Source organism: Balaenoptera ricei, chromosome 17 (assembly GCF_028023285.1).
Source record: "Balaenoptera ricei isolate mBalRic1 chromosome 17, mBalRic1.hap2, whole genome shotgun sequence".
Lineage (NCBI taxonomy): Eukaryota > Metazoa > Chordata > Mammalia > Artiodactyla > Balaenopteridae > Balaenoptera > Balaenoptera ricei.
The window spans coordinates 20,743,806-20,763,302 of record NC_082655.1 but is presented as its reverse complement, the minus strand read 5'-3'; the positions used below and the strand labels follow the sequence as shown (position 1 = coordinate 20,763,302).

Sequence of the window (19,497 nt, the reverse complement as noted above, 5' to 3'; positions counted from 1 at the left end):
CTCGGGGTGAGAGCAGATTGGTGGGCCAAGATCTGTTGTCCCATCTCTTTCCAGGGTGTTAGCAATTCTATGGAGGGAGAGAACTGCGTCTTTTGCCTAGCTGTGCTCAACGCTAAAGCGTTCAACGGTAATAGCCATCACGCTGGTGGGGCTCGGTGTTGGGGGAATTCTGTGTGCTGGGAGCTGGAGAGAGGCCACCAATTCATTCCACATATATTATTTCTCCAGGAAACACAGCATAATTGAGGACAATTTTCCACCATGAATTGCATCATTAGCTAACACAGGGAAAGTGAAATGCTGTTAACTTTCTTTTTTCTTCTGACAAGCTGATGAGCTGAATAGAAAAGTTTAATGTAATTTTTTCCCAAGGATATATGTTGAAAATCAGAATCAAAACACTTTTACACGGTAATAGAAATCCCACATTTTAATACATTGCCATGCATGTAAGGAATCAAGTAATGCTGAATACAAAATAGTCAAATATACAAAATGATAAAGCAGATTTTCAAGACTGATAGAGATCATGCTCACAGATACAAGGGGGCAAAAATCTGTACAGTTTCATTTCTATCAATTTAAAAAGAATCATGCCCCTCCCCCAAAAGTCTTTTTGAGCACAACCCAAAACGCAAGGAAACATTAAAAGAAAATGTAAAGGAGACACAAAGGGAATTGGCAAGTTGATAGCTGCTTAAGATATGGAAATTGGTAGTTCAAAATAGTGGTGTACAATAATTCTTATGTTTAGAGAAAAAAGTTTCTAAACATTGTATGCCCTGGGAAAACAGGGAACTAAAATGGACATCCAACAGAAAAGGCACTCTTATTTTACTACATAACCAGCTTGTGTCCTCCTTAAGTCTTGGGAATTTTTCTGGGGTGCATAGAGAAAAAAACCACAGTTGTGGGCAATGAATAAGGAAAATACTTATTTAATTAACCACTGTTAGGGGACTAAGAGAATTCAGACTGCTGGTTTAACTACTCACTTAAGGAAGCTATAAAAATGTCTACCCTCTACATAGGCTTTTGTGTTATGAAATGTGCTTTTATAGCCATGTTTGTTAGTGTTTGTAAAACAGTGAACCCTTTTCTTTCTTGGTCAGATTTTTTCCCCTCGTATGCAATCAAGAGCACTGGTTTTATATTCAATTCACACTGTGTGATTTTTCTTCCTCTTTCTAGCACAAAGACCAATGTACAGAAGCTCATAAAGGAAGTTCAATGTGGCTCTCTGCTTTCTGTGACCCTCAATTTGTCAACTTCATTGGTCTTCTTCAACCCGGGGATTGGCAATCTTCACCTGCACTAAGCCCAGCCCAAACCTCTCTCTATCAGCTTGGTCACAGTGCTCTAAACCTTTGGAAGGTGGAGATAAATGGACACCCTAATCATGGGCTCTTCAGACCAGCCCCCAGGTATTGTGTGTACATATGAAGTGTTTGGGTTACCTTCACCTTTTCTATAAGTTGTACAAAAACATCTACTTAAGTTCCTTCCTTAGCATCATTCCTTCAAATAAAGTAATTTTGTACCCCCCAAAAAAGGTTGATTGATACTTTATCATTTTACTTTTTAAAATACCAGCATGGACTCTCAGTAATAATAGCTATAGGGAAAGGCATAAAATAAGGGGAAGGACTCACTGATAAAAGCCCACATCCCTGCTCACCATGATGAATACGCAGATATTGGTGGTACAGGACAGCTTCTCCGCTTAGCTCGTTTTGGCCTCCAAACAACCCTGTCTGCTAAGATGGAACAGGTAGCATCCCAAACGGATGAGCAGAGGCCAGAGAGATGGGCAATTTCTCTTGAGTTCAAGTATTCTTGAATTCAAAACATCTTCCCCTTTATCAGAGCAGTGCCAGTCTCCACAGAGCCCTAAGAATAACTCAAGTACAGAAACCACAACAGATCAATATTTTCTTTTCTCAAGTACTTTTGACTGCTAATATGCAATTGTGTTACGATATTGACCTTTTCTAAAATTTTGTGTACAACTATTTAATTTGGTGCCTAATGATATTAAATAGTTGGATTAACTGGACCTACAGCAAGTTGGATGTAGTGACACAGGAGTTTTAGTGGAATCCATTTCAAAACATTTGTGCTGGCTTGGCTTTTCAGCAGACTAGTTGTTTCCGTGCCAATCACAACTGAGACTTACAGGGCAAAGTCAAGAACCTGGCATTATTCAGCTCTCTGTAATGTGAACTTTCACCAGCTAAACAGAGGTCTCCTCAAACATGGCCTTGTAAGGATAGCATTTTTCTACTGGTGAAGGAAATGTAGTGGTGGAGGAATCATTCAGAGCCCCAGAGAGGCTTCCAATTTCCTTTGACTGAATTTAAGCAAGTGGAATCCTGACTACCCCAAGTGGGGGTCAACACTCACTGAAGAGGCTACTGCTTCTAGAAAGAGAAGGGTGATGTGAGGTGAGAGTGGAATTATAATGAAAATGACAAAGGTTCCAGTGTTCAAATATGAATACTCCCCCTGCCCCCCAATTTCTCTTTAAATTTTCCACCTATAAACAGGGGCCTTTTGATGTGAAAGTGAACCTGGTTACGTACTTCAAAACCTCTGCAGCTGGTATGCAGGGAAACATTTTTGGTCTCCTCTCAAATGCATCAAATGGGAACTAGGTATAGGCATTGTCAAAAGCTGCAACAGAGTTAGCGGGTAGCTCCCAATGCAAACACATAAATGCGGTTGATTGTGCTAAAAAAAAATACTGAAAATACATATAAAGAATTAGAATTGATGTAGGGAATCATATCATCAAGGACCAAGGTGGTACTCAATTCAAATCACATTTTTGGAATTATGCTTGAATAGGGAGTCTATTCAGAGCTTCAGAAGGTGTCTTTATGACGTTTGTGCTATTTGAGAGGGAGGCCAGGCTGACCTCTGGGGAGATGGGAGAAGACCAATGTCAGCTCGTGGAATGGAACATCAAGGCATTTAATGGCCAGTGATTTTTCTTCAAGGTTATGTCACAAAATCAGTTACCCCACCCTGAGAGAAGTAATGATCTAAATAATAAGAGTCTCATTTTAGAATTTTCTTGGAGTAAAGCATTTGAGTACATTTTCAGAGAAAATGGGGGTCGGTGGTGGTGAATAGATATGACCACACGAAACAGGTCTGTGTGCTTTGGCACGTCAACCCAGCTTAGAATTCCACGTGTAGTAGCTGTGTGTGTGCTGATGTGCCAGGGCCACGTGAAAGCAGCCTGTTTATTTCCTTTGATCCAAATGATTGAAATTTAGAAGGCTATAAACAATGCAGAAGGCAACCAGCAGGGTCTTCGGTGCCTTAAAGATTTCAGGTGTTAGTATCTCCTACGTTGGCTTAATTTAACAGTCTCCTTGTTTATGTCAGAGGGCTGTTTCTATCACTGCACTTCAGGCAAAAAGGCCTGGGTTTAAGAGCCTTTCTAAGGCTTCTGTAAATGTTTGAGGTTTGGAAAACAACAACAACAAAACAAGCAATGAAACAATGAAACCCCTGAACCATTGGCTCCCAAATATGAAAAGGATATTGTATAATCAGAATTAATGTGTAAGTATCTGTAACAATGTCAACCAGTCACCTACAATTCAATGCAAGTCATGGTTACCTCGAAATTTTATGAGGTGTATGTTGTTGGTGCCTTTGAGTGCTTGATATAATTGCGGAAGGAGGCTCTGAAGTAAGAATGCTTGGAGCTCTGCAAGGTTTTAAGACAGCCCTACGTGGAACGGAAGCTTCAGATTTACAAGGCCTTCTATACCCCTTTTCTGCTGTGCTGTGGAAGTAATTTCTCAGTCAGTGCTGCTGAACAAGAGGTCTAAAACTAGCCCCATACTCAACGGCACTTCTCCTCTATATTTGTCACGGGCCAATTTTCACTCTAAAAATGTTAGATCGTAGTGCTTGCCCCACTTGCCCAGAATTTTCCCTGCAGGGCCAAGATGATAGGCAGAAGAAAACCAGAATACCATCCTCCTAGCCATCCTCCCAAATGAGAATCTCCAGGGAAGGCTCTATTTTGTTCTTTTTATTGAGGGCTGGTGTAACCTCCTTGTGCACTTGGCTAAGTTTTCCTCAAGCTTCCCACAGGTGGTTCGCCTTCAAAAGAAGGCTCCCTGTCTCCTTACTAGAGTTACGTCACCAGAGCAAAATAATGGAAACGCAGCTCCCTGACCTTGAAGCTGTGTTGTGGAGCCAGGAATCATCCACACTGACAGAGCAGAATTCATAAGATCGCTCTCTGGCTACAGGATTAGATGTACATCTAAGGAGACCAAGGGGCAGGACCCACTTGTCTTTGAAACCGAGTCCCCAGCTGTGCCCTGAGCAGCTGCATCTCCTGGGCTGTCCTCCCTCACGATCTCATGCCCCTTGTTTTGATTAGCGGCACTGACCGGCCACCCCCTGGAGATGACAATCCCTGTCCCAGCGTTGTCTGGGCACCAGGCTTTCCCCAAGATCAAACTTAAGAAGGAATTCTCAGTCAGTCCTGGGGAAAAAAGGTGATCACACTATGTTTCGCTGTTTGAGTTCTTTATAGAATACTTGAAACCCACCCAAGGAACTATGTGAAAAGAAGAGAGAGATTAAAAGAAAAAAGAATACAAAACAACGCAAGAAAGTAAGTAAAGCGGAAGGGGTTGTGGGAGAGCTGAATAAAAACAGCCTTTAAGGCAGAAAGGAACTGATGTCATTTTCAAAGGTGAGGTTTTTAAAAAGAGACGACGGCAGCTTTAGGTCTAGTTGTCAAGTAACAAAATTACTCTAAAGAACGTAGAGGAAAATATCTCAAAGAATGAAGCTGCTGATGCACTGGAAGAGGAAGTTTTGAGGAAACGAAAGTGCTAAGGGGGTCTTGAAAACTTTTCTTCCGGGAGACGTTTACTGTTCCTATCCAAAATCAATTATGTGACATTTGCAGACAGAGAAAGCATTTGCAAGTAACAAGGGGGTACATCCATTAGAGGTTTTAATGCTCCGTTTATATTCTCACGTCAGGTTGATAATTCCTTTTCCCCTTGAAGTTTAAAAATGAGGCAGAATTCCCTCAGAATGAAGGACTATTAGCCTTTGGGCAACTGAGAAGTGACCCTGGAGGGGACCCGGGTTACTTCCCAGTAATCGGGAGGTGGAATCGACGCTGCGGTTACACACCTCACAGAGCCTGAGCAGGGAATTGAAGACGCCATTACCCACAAGAAAGCTGATAGGGTCTCTGTCCCCCTAGGTATGTCTTAAAACTACTCAAGTGATTTGATTTTTACCCTAGCAGAACCACCGATGCTCTGAGTATTTAAATTCACTTCTGGAGCTGGAACAAACTTATCCCCTTGGCAACCCAGAGAGTCTAATAATTATTCGTTTCTGTTCCTTCCCAAGACTGCCTTTCCTGTGCAAGTGAGGGGCCCAGCCTTTTAATAAAAAGATTCAGCACAGGTTCAAGTAAAAGGAAAAATAAATGCATCAACTGTTTACAGCCCTTAGACATCAAAGCATTTATCCCTTACCTCCCCATCTCCTGCTTCCTACTAAACAAAATTCACCACAGCCATCTCTGAGGTTCTGGGAGTAAAATGTCCTACACACATCTTGGCAAGAAGGTTCAGCACAGCAGGAAATAACCATGGGTCACTGTGGGTCAACACAGAACAAAGAATCCCAAGGCTGTGAAGGAAACTGTTTCTCCATTTTGTTGGTTTAGCTCATGACTGCTCAGATTTTATGCCACCACGTTTCCAAAACTATGCCTCCAGATGATTTCAAACAGAGGTCGACAGTTTGGAAAACAGTAGTTCATATGCAAATATGTGGTACGTGCCAGGAATTAAGGCATTTTTAGAGAAGCCATCTTCAGTGGGGCTCTTTCATTGTCTCCGTCTTTGCCCTTTCCTATCTCCATCTTTACCCATCATCTTTAAATAATTGCCCAGCACACTTTTGACTCAAAAAAAAAAGCTAGGAAACTCTACTTATTTAATGGTTTGTAACATATTTTGCAAAAGCCAAAGTCAGTAAGGATGAACCACCACCATTTAATGAGCATCTATCTGCACCACAAAGCATGTCCAGTTTTCCAAGGGTGTTAACAGTTGTTCTCAGAATGTCCCTGGCTAAACCAACTCATTCCCAGATAATATCTCAGCACCTGGTAGTAGTTCTTTCGAATTCATCAGGCCCGATTTTGTGTCCCTGGGACTAGTTATAGAATTGGGGCTTCAGAGAATCCAGCATGATGATGAATTGCTGTTTCTGCATAAAAGATGGGAATATAGGTGACCAGGGTGGCTATCAAGCAACTGAAAGTTGCTTTGGGGAGCTCCTACCAGCTAAATCTGGGTGCTGGGAGGGTTGGCTGTACATGACGGGCGCAAATACATGGCCTGACGCTGTCCACTTCCTCGGGCAAGGGAACTGTGCATGCCCATTTCCCCACGTTGCTCTGGCAGGGGATGAATGCTGTCTGAATTCAGTTTGCATTGTGGAAAAGGTGGGGTGGGGTAGTGTTTGGGAGGAGGAGATATCATAAGGGCAAGGAGAGACTACCTTGTACACTGTTGTTACCCCAGCTTAATGCTTGGCACATAGCAGATGCTCAATAAACACTTGCTGAATAAAGAAGGGAAGAAACAAAAGATTGGAGGGAGCCTCTGGAATTGGAATTGAACCTCAGGAGATGGGCAGTGGAGACTGAGGTGCCCAGGGGTGTTGGCAGCCAGGGTTTGACTTCCTAATTCTGGATTTGTAAAGAATTACGGTCTGCTTGGGGCCTGATGGTGCCTATGCTGACCCAGCAGAGGGCCAGATTTGGTGGCGACTGGAGCTTCTCTGAGTTCCCTCTTGGAAGCCCCCTTCTTTGGCACTACAGCCCGCAGGCTTGTGGTGAGTCATCCTGCTGGGTGACTCACCCGAATCACATTTGGATCTCTTTCCTTCCCTGTCAAGTTTCCAAATCTCAGGTGGGGTAGTTTTCTAATGGGCTGTGCATTTCCTGATACCCCCAGGGGAGGCAAGGTGTGGGGAGAACAGACAATGAGTGTGTGTCTGGTGACCCTCTGAACTGCCAAGCTTGCTTGTGCTGGCAGGCTCCCAGGGTTGTTACATGTATTGAAAGAAAAGTCTCCGATGTCTGCCGGTCTCAGGCTGGGACTGTGGGCACACAGAACATACTTGGCTGAGTTTTTGATTCAGTCAACTTTACATTTTCAGGACAAAAAAAATGCTAAAGCATGATGTAGGGTCAATCAATATGGACATTTCTCTAAAGACAAGCAATAACTGGGTTGACTGGTTTCCCAGGACAGTGCTTTGCTGTGAAACATAGTACAAAAAAATTAGTCATGGGTATAATCCCAGAAAGGATTAAAAAGGACTAGGAGGTTCTCTTCTGAGGAAGAAACCTAGTGTGGGGTTGGAACCTCTTGCTCCTCTAGACATGCAGGCGGTCACTTGCTGTTTTTTCTCTTCAAAGAATTGTGATCAGAACTTGACGTAGAGAGGTTTCCAAAGTGTTAAAGGCAGACCACACCCTGGGAAACTGCACTCTGCTGTCTTTACCATCAATGCACCTAGGCTAAGATTAAAATATGGCCACACCCCCATTTTGGTTCTTTGGAAAGAACTCTTCTATAGAATGAGAGATTACATACATTGGCCAAATAGAAGCCTCCTGTGTTTGAGTGTGTGTATGTGCTCGTGGTAAGTTGTGCCCAGGTAAGAGGAAACTAGAGCTAAATGATCACCATTCCCCAGGCCCACCTTTACCTCCCTTTGCTGCTGTAAGAAATCCAGTTGTTCAGTAAAGTGTCAAGAGGTTAAGTCTAACAGTACTGTGGCCATATTTACCAATCTACCACAAACGACGGAGTATATGCTAGGAGTGGAGCCTCGTCTTGGACAGTCTGAGCCAGAAATAGGACAAGATTTATAAGAAAGAAAAAAAGACTTGTTTTCTCACATGTACTGAACGTGCTGATTCGTTTCGGTATAGGGGGTTCTCATGTAAAGTGCTTAAGAGCTGGACAGAATACCTTTAGATGTCATAACTAACACAATCGAGACATGTTTACATTCCTACCAGGGCATAATATTGTGAACACTTCCACTGAGATTGCAGAACTGCCGTAATTTTTTTTCTAACGCATCATGCCGTCTGCACACATAATAAAATAATCCAGTAGTTGCCATGCTAAAACGGGACTTCTAGTGAAGGGCACAGTCAGCTCCCCAAAGGGAGCTTGAGTTATGCACAGTGATGAAAACCGGAAGCAGTTTTCCAGCTAATGGTCTGCCAATGACCACTTGAAGCAAGTTGGCACTGTATATTATGTACCACATTTAAAAATCCACAGCAAACTAAGATTTCCCAAAGCCCATAATCTTGACTGAATGGGTGGTTTTTCAGTTAATCTGGTTAATCTGTCAATGCTCCAAGGATATCTTCTGGCAGTGCCATGAGTTAGTCTTTCTGTGAGGAACAGGCCATGTTCATATCGACTGGCAGGACAGCAGCTTGGAAGGCTAACCGCGTTTATGGAGAACCCTCGGTTGAGGCTGCAAGAGGAAAAAGAAGAAAACATGATGAGCTATTTCTCTATATTCCCATGTACTGGTATGTAGCAATAATCCGATTCAAACAAACCTTAACATCCTTAGGTCAAAGAGAAGGCGCTATTGGAGGTAACGGTGACTCAACTTCAAGATGAACTTATGGTGGCTTGTATTCTTGGAACGTCCTTCCTTTTTTTTTCTTTTTTTTTTTTGCAGAGCGTGGAAGGTATCCATCTCAGGGATAGGAGAAGTTGCACGAAAGGAAGGGGAAAACTGGATCCCTGGAACTGGTATTCAGCCCTATGACAGGGCTGTGGTTTGGGAAACCATGTCATACATTATGGGGTTTCGTGCATTTACTTGATCTGGAACAAGATCAGACTGGGAATGATGTGGAAGCATTTTGGGGCGAGGGTATAGTGGGGGGGGGTTTCATTCTTCATTAAGAAGCTTTCCCAGGATAAAACCTAGAAAAACATATTGGAAGCAGTGTGGGTGGAGGTCCTGAGTTTGCTAGTTGAAAAGTCAGGTTGGCTGAGCAGGTCAGTGACTAGGTAGAGAAAGTCATTAAAATCTGAGCAGATTGAACTACTTGAAGGGCAACCCTGCTTCTGACCTTGGGAATGCTGGTACAGATATATTTGTCTAATTTTTCCAACTTTATTTTCTAATTTCCTTTTATTTTATCTCAGTATTCCCTACAGATCCTTATACACAGGTCCTCATTAATTAGTTAATAAAAGAGCACAATTGAATATTTTGCTCAGAAAGATTATCAATATGAGCTTTATTTAATACACAAAACTACTGGGCAATGGAGAGAAAGCAAGAGTTCTTGATGTTAAAAAAAACAAAACAAAAAACTTACCTAGGTTTTAAAACTGGCTTTTTAAAACATGAGAGAATGCACAATTTATAAGCAAATGTTTCATTAAACTTACTATTTTTGAGACAATACAGAAACAAAAGTAAGGTACTATTTAAGTGCATTCAATATACAATAATATACACTACTGATAAGGTTGTAATGAAAGTAGAATATTAGTATATTGCTGATTGGGCTTCCCTGGTGGCGCAGTGGTTAAGAATCTGCCTGCCAATGCAGGGGACACGGGTTCGAGCCCTGGTCTGGGAAGATCCCACATGCCACGGAGCAATTAAGCCCATGTGCCACAACTACTGAGCCTGCGCGTCTGGAGCCTGTGCTCTGCAAGAAGAGAGGCCGCGACAGTGAGAGGCCCGCGCACCGCGGTGAAGAGTGGCCCCCGCTCGCCGCAACTGGAGAAAGCCCGCACACAGAAACGAAGACCCAAGACAGCCAAAAATAAATAAACTAATTAATTAAAAAAAAAATTTTTTTTAAAAATATATTGCTGATAGTATTGTAAACTGGAAAAATAATGTCTATTTATTTAAAAACGATTAAAAATTCACATTCATTGACTCAGTGTTCCCATTCTCGGAGTGCATCCTAAAGAAATATTCTAAAAAAATGAAAGAAGCTATATGCACAAATATGCAACCCAGAGGTTATTTATAATAGTGGAAAAATTAGAAGACAACCAGTTTCCTACTGTTGAAAACTTAGGTTAAGTAAATTATGGTGCATTAACAAGATGGATGATTACATGGCCACTAAAGTAATAATTACGATGATTATGTAGCAACATGGTGAACAGTTATGATATACTACAATACAAAACTTACACATATGTACAGAAAAGAAATGTAAGGGAAAGGTGAAGGCTTTAGGATTTTTATTATTGTTGTCATAATGTTTTACACAAGAACAACAAAAGTTAGTTTCACAAGGGTGCAGCTTTGACCCATAAGCATTGACTAACTAAAGCATCCACAGTTATTTTCATTCACTAATACTACTAAGAAAATAAATATTTATAATTTCATTAAGAAATAACAGTCCAGTATTATTAAAGGGGATTAGAAACTGACACAAGTAAAAATCTTTTATCCAAGCCAACCTGTAAGAGCGAAGTACAGCTGGAATAACAGATTTCTAGGAATCTGATACCGTATTCTATTATCCAGACTTTTGCTAAAATCAGCTCTGGAAAATGTGTGAAAAGAATTATTAAGAATAACCTAGGGCTTCCCTGGTGGCGCAGTGGTTGAGAATCTGCCTGCTAATGCAGGGGACACGGGTTCGAGCCCTGGTCTGGGAAGATCCCACATGCCACGGAGCAGCTGGGCCCGTGAGCCACAACTACTGAGCCTGCGCGTCTGGAGCCTGTGCCCCGCGACGGGAGGGGCCGCGATAGTGAAAGGCCCGCGCACCGCGATGAAGAGTGGCCCCCACTTGCCTCAACTAGAGAAAGCCCTCGCATGAACCGAAGACCCAACACAGCCAAAAATAAAATAAAATAAATAAATAAAGTAGCTATAAAAAAAAAAAGTGCTTTAAAAAACAAACAAAAAAAAAACTTCTTTAAAAAAAAAAAAAAAAAAGAATAACCTAAATTTAAAAAGTAAAATTGAAAAGTGAATAATGATAATAAAGAGTAAATGCCAATTAATTACTCTACTTTGGATCCTGAGTCAGGAGTTGATAACTAGGTTAATCACAGCTGCTATTTCTCCAAATAACCATGTCTTCCACATGAGCCTCTAAGGCTGATAGAAAGCAGATGTGTCTAACTTTAGCATACAATAAGATTTATAGCCATGGACATGAGCTGAGCCTATTAGACCTTAAAGGTCTTTCACCTGTGGCTCCCCAGTACGGTTCTTGGGATAGGTAGAACATCCCCATTTTGTGGATGAGGAAATTGAGGCCCAGGAGTATTATTTGCCCAAGGTCACACTGCTAGTGAAGGTCAAATCTGTACTCAGACCTAGGTCTGTCCCATTCTAGTGACATATAGGAGTGACAGGGACAAATATATCAAGTATTCAGAGTATTTCCCATTCTCCTATCTTCTAACTAGGATTCTGTGGTTATCCACAAGCCCCATCAGCAAAACAAAGGGCCCTAGTGGGCAGGAAAAAAAACTGGTGGCTAAATTAATTTATATTAGAAAGATGGAGATATTAGAAAGGACAGAGATACTCCTACAAGACTTGAATACACACAGGAGTAGAGGCCACAGAGAGACAAACTGGGGGTTTGTAGAGTGACATAGGAGATTTGGGGTGATGGCTGACACATGTGTGGGCCCTTTGGAAGAGGGATGGCCAAAGAGAAGAGTGCGGATGGCATAATACTACCTTGACCCGTCTTTCCACGGAATCAGTATTCATTGCTCTTTGATGCTTTTGCAGTTATTTATGTTCCCTTTGAATGTGTCACCAGGTTGAGTTGGGCTTTATGTGGGAGCAAGAGGCCCCTGTTTACTCAGGTTGTATGTGCAGGGATGTGCCTAGTATAAGGCTTGGACCATTGTCTTTCTGTCACATGTATAGTAATGGCTCTGCCTTTATCGCCTGGCTAGAGATTTTTGTTATGTGTAACAGGAATCAAGCCTTCAGGTATGTAAAAGCTACATGAGGTCAAAATGTAAAATGGCAGTTTGTATTAGATGGCTCTGGCTCTTTATAGTTTTGTTTTGTTTTGTTTTTAAAATTGAGGTATAGTTGATTTACAATATTGTGTTAATTTCAGGTGTACAGCATAGTGATTCAGTTTTTTTTTTGCAGATTATATTCCATTATAGGTTACTACAAAATATTGAGTATAATACCCTGGTTCTATATAGTAAATCCTCATTGCTTACTTATTTTATGTATAGTAGTTTGTATCTGTTAATTCCATATTCCTGACTTGTCCCTTCCCCCCACTTCTCTCCCCTCCGGTAACCATAAATTTGTTTCCTACGTCTGTGAATCTGTTTGTTTTGTATATACGTTCACTTGTATTATTTCTTAGATTTCACATATAAGTGATATCATATAGTATTTGTCTTTGTCTTATTTCACTAAACATTATATTCTCTGGGTCCATCCATGTTGCTGCAAATAGCAATATTTCATTCTTTTTTTGGCTGAGTAGTATTACATTGTACATATATACCATATCTTCTTAAACCAACTGTCTGTTGATGGGCACTTGGGTTGCTTTCCAAGTCTTGGCTATTATAAATAGTGCTGCTATGAACATTGGGGTGCATGTATCTTTTTGAATTAGAGTTTTCTTTTTTTCTGGATATATGCCCAGGAGTGGGATTGCTGGATCATATGGTAGCCCTCTTTTAATTTTTTTTAAAGGAACCTCCATGTTCTTTTCCATAGTGGCTGCACCAATTTACATTTCCACCAACAGTGTAAGAGGGTTCCCTTTTCTCCACACCCTCTCCAGCATTTAGTATTTATAGACTTTTTGATGATAGCCATTCTGACAAATGTGAGGTGATACTTCATGGTAGTTTTGCATTTCTCTAATAATTAGCAATGTTGAGCATCTTTTCATGTGCCTGTTGGCCATCTGTATGAATTCCTTAGAGAAATGTTTATTTAGCCCTTCTGTCCATTTTGTGATTGGGTTTTCTTTTTTTGATATTGAGTTGTATGAGCTGTTTGTATTTTTTGGATATTAACCCCTGTTGGTTGCATCATTTGCAAATATTTTCTGCCATTCCATAGATTGTCTTTTGGTTTTGTTGATGGTTTCCTTTGCTGTGCAAAAGCTTTTAAGTTTGACAAGCTCCCATTTGTTTACTTCTGCTTTTATTTCTTTTGCCTTGGGAGACTGATCTAAGAAAATATTGCTACGATTTATGTCAAAGAATCTCTCACCTATGTTCTCTTCTAGGAGTTTTATGGTGTCATGTCTTACATTTAGGTCTTTAACTCAGTTTGAGTTTATTTTTGTATATGGTGTGAGGGAATGTTCTAATTTCATTTTTTTTACACGTAGCTGTCCAGCTTTCCCAGCACCACTTGTTAAAGAGACTCTCTTTTCTCCATTGTATATTCTTGCCTCCTCTGTTGAAGATTAATTGACTGTATGTGCATGGGTTTATTTCTGGGCTCTCTATTCTGTTCTGATGATCTATGTTTTTGTGTCAATGCCATGCTGCTTTGATTACTGTAGCTTTGTAGTGTACAGTAAGCCTGTATACTGAAGCCTAAAAGGGTTATACCTCCAGCTTTGTTCTTTTTTGTCAGGATTGCTTTAGCAAATCTAGGTCTTTTGTGGCTCCATATAAATATTAGGATTATTTGTTCTAGTTCTGTGAAAAATGGGGTGTTTTGAGAGAATTTGCATTAAATTTGTAGATTGCTTTGGGTAGTATGGCCATTTTAACAATATTAATTCTTCTAATCCAAGAGCATGGATATCTTCCACTTCTTTGTATCATCTACAATTTCCTTCATCAATATTTTATAGTTTTCACCATATAGGTCTTTTGCCTCCTTGGTTAAGTTTATTCCTAGGTATTTTATTCTTTTTGATGTGATTTTAAATGGGATTAGTTTTTACTTTCTCTAGTATTTCATTATTAGTGTATAGAAACGCAGCATTTTTGTATATTAATCTAGTATCCCAGTACCTTGCTGAAATCATTTATTAGTTCTAATAGTTTTTGTGTGGAGACTTTAGGGTTCTCTGTTTAGAGTATCAAGTCATCTGCAAATAGTGAGAGTTTAATCTCTTCCCTTACAATCTGGATACCTTTTCTTTCTTTCCTTCTTTCCTTCCTCCCTTCTTCCCTTCCTTCCTTCCTTCCTTCCTTCTTTCTTTCTTTCTTGTCTGACTGCTGTGCCTATGATTTCCAACATTATGTTAAATAGAAGTGGCAAGAGTGGGCATTCTTGTCTTGTTGCTGAATTTAGCAGGAAGTCTTTCAGGTGTTCACTGTTAGGTATTATGTTGGCCATGGGTTTGTTGTAAATGGTAGATGGCTCTGGCCCTTTAAAGGGGGAAAAGTGTGATCTTTGAGATGGCACAATTTTTGGGTTCCATCCTCTGGGCTTCACCATCCCAGACTCCCTCTAGCTCCTCATATGTACTAGGTTATTTGCAGGCTTTGCTCAACCTTTCCTCCTGCCTAGGATGCCTTCTTTGTACATCCTGGAACACTAGTGAACACCTACTCCTCTGTTTTTCAAGATTACTTCAAGCATCACATTCTTTATGAAGCCTTCTCTCTTTCTCGAAACAGCTGACAGCTTACCCTTGGATGCCAGCAAGGCATCGTAAATGTTTACCACAAAACCCACCATGAACACTTTAATGTATCCATCTCTCCTCCTAAATTTTTTGAGGGTGGTACCATGTTTTATTGTTGTATGTCTTCCTAATGCAAAGTGCAGTGCCATGTATACAGAAAGTGCTTAGTAAATAGTTGTGAAATAATGAAGAAAGCAGTGATGCTGGAGAAGGAGAGATTTTTCTCTTTTTCAGGGCTTAATTCAATACCTAGTTTTAGTTGAGATTTAATCCTGTAGTCAGGTCTGCATATAGAGAGAGGACTGCTCCTGTTTCTTTCTCTACATCTAAGGACTACTCAAGGAACATGTGCATCCTGGAAATGGCCATGTATGGATTTGCAGCTAACAAACAGTAAAAAAAAAAAAAAAGCTCTTTCTCAAATCTTTTTTCAACATTACTAGTTTAGGCATTCTGGGAACCAATCACCTCTTTAGTCTAACAGCATCAGGGTCCAGGATGAGTAGGGCAACATTAGTGATTAAAGATTGTGGGTTCTGGAATCAGGTGGATCTGGTTGATAATCCAGGCTCACCACTTACCAGCTACATGTTGTTGAAAACATGAATTTCTTCAAACCTCAACATCTTCACCTTTAAAATGGCGATAATAATCCCCACCTCACTTGGTTGCTGTAATGATGAAATAGGCTCATAGAAAAAATACTTTGCATGGTGTTTGGCAGATAGTCAATATCTGCTAAGTGATGGCTTCTTATTTTTATTACTGCCCAAACGTCCCAAAATTCCCTAGAGAAACTAGAGATACAAAGAGGTCAATGTACTAATGCCACAGCTGGGGGCCAGGAAGCAGAAACAACATAGCCCCGAGGCCAAGCCTTTGCCCCCTCCAGCAATGGATAACACTCCTCTTGCCTGCCAAGGCCACAGTCAAGGCACGCTGGCTTCCACTCTCACCCAGGTTAGTGCAGACGCCAACAGACAGATCCATGATAAAAAGAGTTCACGCCAGACACTTTAAAGGCAGGAAGAAGCTGGCCTGGGAGGCAAAGGCCAGCTTGGTAGAGGATTCAAGAACAGACCTGGGACTGAGAGTGTCCAGAGCCACCTTCCCTCACTCTAGTTGCAAGGGTGTGTTTGGGAAAGAAGAAAATATAGTGTGTGCAGGCAGCCCCGCCCCTCCGGGGTTAAGAGAAGAAGGAAGACCTCATCTCTTAAAAGGGTTGTTTAGTGTCTTCCATTCCAACAGAAGGGCCGTATCTTCTGTCTGAAAGTGTCTTTCACGTGACTTGTGGTTGAGGACTTCAGGATAGGCCTGAATGCACTCTGACAATTCATAGCAGGGGTGAGATGCACATTCCAAAGGAGTGAGACCCACAGTCACCTCCACATAACAGTTAATAAGAAGCAGAACTAACATTTATTGAGCAGCTACGATGGCCAACTAAGGTTCTACAGGCAGTCACTCACTGAGTCCTGACTGCCATCTTTGAGGCCTGAATTGCATTATCCTCATAACACACCTGGAAAAAATGAGGCCAAGTTCATTAAATTGTCACAGCCATCCTGCTGGAATGCCCAGAGCTGAGACTGGAACACAGATCTGTTCTCACCACAGTGCTTTCCTGACTCACTAGGAAACATGTGTTAGGAAAGCAAGTTCCTAAACTCCAACAGGAATGTGGGAGACAAAGCAAGTAGCTGTGTTTGCATAAAAGAACGCTCATCAAGTGTGAACCTATATACAAAGTGCCCTAAGTAAGAAGTTTGACCTAGAGAAAGCTAGTACCTTTCTATCTAACAGTCTAAAAGCTGTTCTATGTTTAGAGCAGTGGTTCTCAACTGGGTGCAGTTTTGCCCCCATCTGGCAATGTCAGGAGACATTTCTGGTTGTCGCAGCTCGGGGGTACTACTACCGGCATCTAGTGGGTAGAGGCCAGGGACCCTGCTAAACATCCTGGAATGCAGAGGACAGACCCGCACTTCAAAGAATTAACCAGCTCAAATGTCAATGGTGCTGAGGCTGGTTTAGAGGGTAGAGGTCCTTGCTTATCTTCTATTCCTGGTTGTGAGCCAAATATATCACTCCCAAAACAGGCCAAGATGAAAACCAACTTAAGTGTGCCTCTTGTGTATCCAGGAAATAAGGCTAATTTCAAACCTCTCTCCCCTCTTCATCATTTGCTCATTTTATTTGATTTTATATTCAATGTAATCAAAACCTCTAATATTAAATCATTTCTAACTTTTAGAACCCTCACAGGCATACCATTATACGAATCACGATGGGATGATTTAAACAGGTATGCTCAATTAATTAATCAGTATGTATGGAAGAAGTTAGGAGACAAAAGAAGGACAAAGGAGGATTTATGTGGCGATAAAACTCAACTCTGCTAACCAGCCCTTCGGTGGGAGAAGTCACAGTGTTCTCAGTTGCACTGGTTTCATTTCTGCCACTACCGGCCCTCTTGATAGTTTGGTGGGGGCAGGGGGTGGGCGTGGGTGGTTGGGTGGTTGTTTGCCTCCTGAGAATGTGATTAAGAAATCAACGCTACCCCTGACTGCATGAAGATGGAAGTCAGAATGTCAGGCAAGATGGGTATCAGGGTGGCAGAGGACTTGGGTTAAGGGCAATCAAACAGATGACGTATACAAACTAGTCTGTAACGTCTCATAACCCTTAGTAAACTGGGAACCACGATGACTCTGTGATGGCTGGTTTTATGTGTCAAAGTGACTGGGCCATGGGGCGGCCAGATAGTTGATTAAACATTATTCTGGGTGTGTGGGGGAGGGCGTTTCTGGATGAGATGAACATTTGAATCAGTAGACTGAGTAAAGCAGACTGTCCCCCCTAATGTGGGTGGGCCCCATCCAGTCAGTTGAAGGCCTGAGTTGAATAAAGGCTGAGTAAGGGAGAATTCACTCTCTATGCCTGTCTTTGAGTTGGGACATCAGTCTTCTCCTGCCTTTGGACTCGGATTTGGACTTGAACTGGAATTTATACTATTAGCTCTCCTGGGTCTCCAGCTTGCTCACTACAGATCTTCGGCCTTCTCAGCCTCCAAAACTGTGTGAGTTGTTCCTTATAATTATCTATCTATCTATCTATCTATCTATCTATCTATCTATCTATCTATCTATCATCTCTCTGTCTATCTCTCTATCTATCTATCTATCTATCATCTCTCTCTAGATAGATAGAGCTATAGATAGATATATAGATACATCTCCTATTGGAGACCAGTATCTCCTATTGGTTCTGTTTCTCTGGATAACACCAACTAACTCAGTCTATAGACCACAACGACCATAACAATAAGCACTATTACTAACCAAGTACTCTGTGCTGAGCCTCATGCTCAGAGCCTGTCCATTTTGCAGCAACCCAAGGACGTAGATCCCACAACCTCACTCTACAGGTGAAGAAAGTCAGGCTCGGGGAGATAAAGGACCTTAGACAGGCCGCAGCCTTCAGGCCAGGCTGTGACCCTCAATCTGGTTATGACATGTCAGGGGCCTGTTGATTCCACAAGTGCTAAGAAGACACAGGAGGTCCCAAGGTCCCATGGGAAGATTTTCAGGCAATCATTTATACCCAGGTTGGGTAGGAAGGCTTTGGCCTCCATCTCCCACCCTCTCGGCCCTGCGTTTTATTGTTTCAGTTAGAATGTAATGGGCTTCTGACACAATAAGTGGAGTCTTTATGGAGCTGGCTTTGCTGTCCTGATCGGCTTGGGTTGCTGCCTCTCTCTAGGGGGTTTGTGGGTTCGTGAGATGAGTGAAACTGGACACACACACACACACACACACTGAGAGACAGAGAAAGAATGCACTTGTGTTCAAGCTGCCCCTCTCCTTTCCTCAGACCTAGGGAAAAAAAAAAAAACCCACGGACACTGTATTCATCCCCTTCCTGTTCTACTACAAATAAAACTGCTAGTCTACAGTCTACACTATGAGGCTCAAAAACCTCTCAGAAATCAACTCTGGTTCCTGTGGGTCAAGTTGAGTCTCTGGATTCCAGAGTTTTAAGAACTTGGTCATTTCGGTCTGAGGTTCTCAAAATTGACCGCATCAGACTCATCTCAAGGAGTTTCATAAAATTTTTATTTTGCCCAGCCTCTCTCCATTTCCACTGATTCAGAGTGTCCAGGGGGAGGTCTAGAAATCTCTGTGTTTAACAAGTGGCTCGGTGATTCTCACGAAGCCAGCTTGGCACAAATATGTGGGCGCACCTACATCTTTTCCCCAGGACTTAAATAGTAGTTATCTGTCCTTCAGACAGAGAAAAGTGTGCAGACTGCGGGGGAAATTTGCTTTAGAGTCTTGTTCACTTCATGAAATAAAATACCAAGAGTCCCGGATATGATATAGTGCAGTGATCCAAATATTGGGTTTTAGAGTGAGGCCGACAGGAGTGGCAAGACCCGAGCAAGCCATCCAACCCATTCAAAGCCCCGGGTCCATCATCCCAATATTGTTTAGTTTCTATAGGCTGATTCATGCATCAATTAATCAAAGAGGCAAGCAATATCTATTCCATTGAGCATTTACTAACATGCTCCCCATTGCCTTGGGGGTTGCAAGGCTTGGAGAGTTTCATATCTGTCTCATTGTACTTATCATGCTGTATTAGAATCACCTGATGATGTGTCTGTCTATAGACTAATGCTCCTCCAACTTTGCTGTGCTTGGAAATTCCCTGGAGAGCATGGTAAAGCCCAGATTTGGAGCTCCATTTTTTCCAATGGAAAGAATCTGATTCAGTAGGTCTGGAGTGGGTTTGTAAATTTG

At 41.7% G+C, this 19,497-nt stretch overlaps 1 protein-coding gene across 3 annotated transcripts in view; it reads right to left on the bottom strand.

The window, feature by feature from the left end:
• Window positions 1-415: 415 nt before the first annotated feature.
• SAMD12 (sterile alpha motif domain containing 12) overlaps window positions 416-19,497 on the bottom strand; it is a 414,693-nt gene continuing 395,611 nt past the window's right edge. For all 3 annotated transcript variants that reach the window (XM_059901802.1, XM_059901804.1, XM_059901805.1), the window contains one exon: window positions 416-8,574. In XM_059901802.1, coding sequence (XP_059757785.1) covers window positions 8,552-8,574 — 23 coding nt within the window. In that variant the 3' untranslated portion in view covers window positions 416-8,551. The remainder of the gene's footprint in view (window positions 8,575-19,497) is intronic.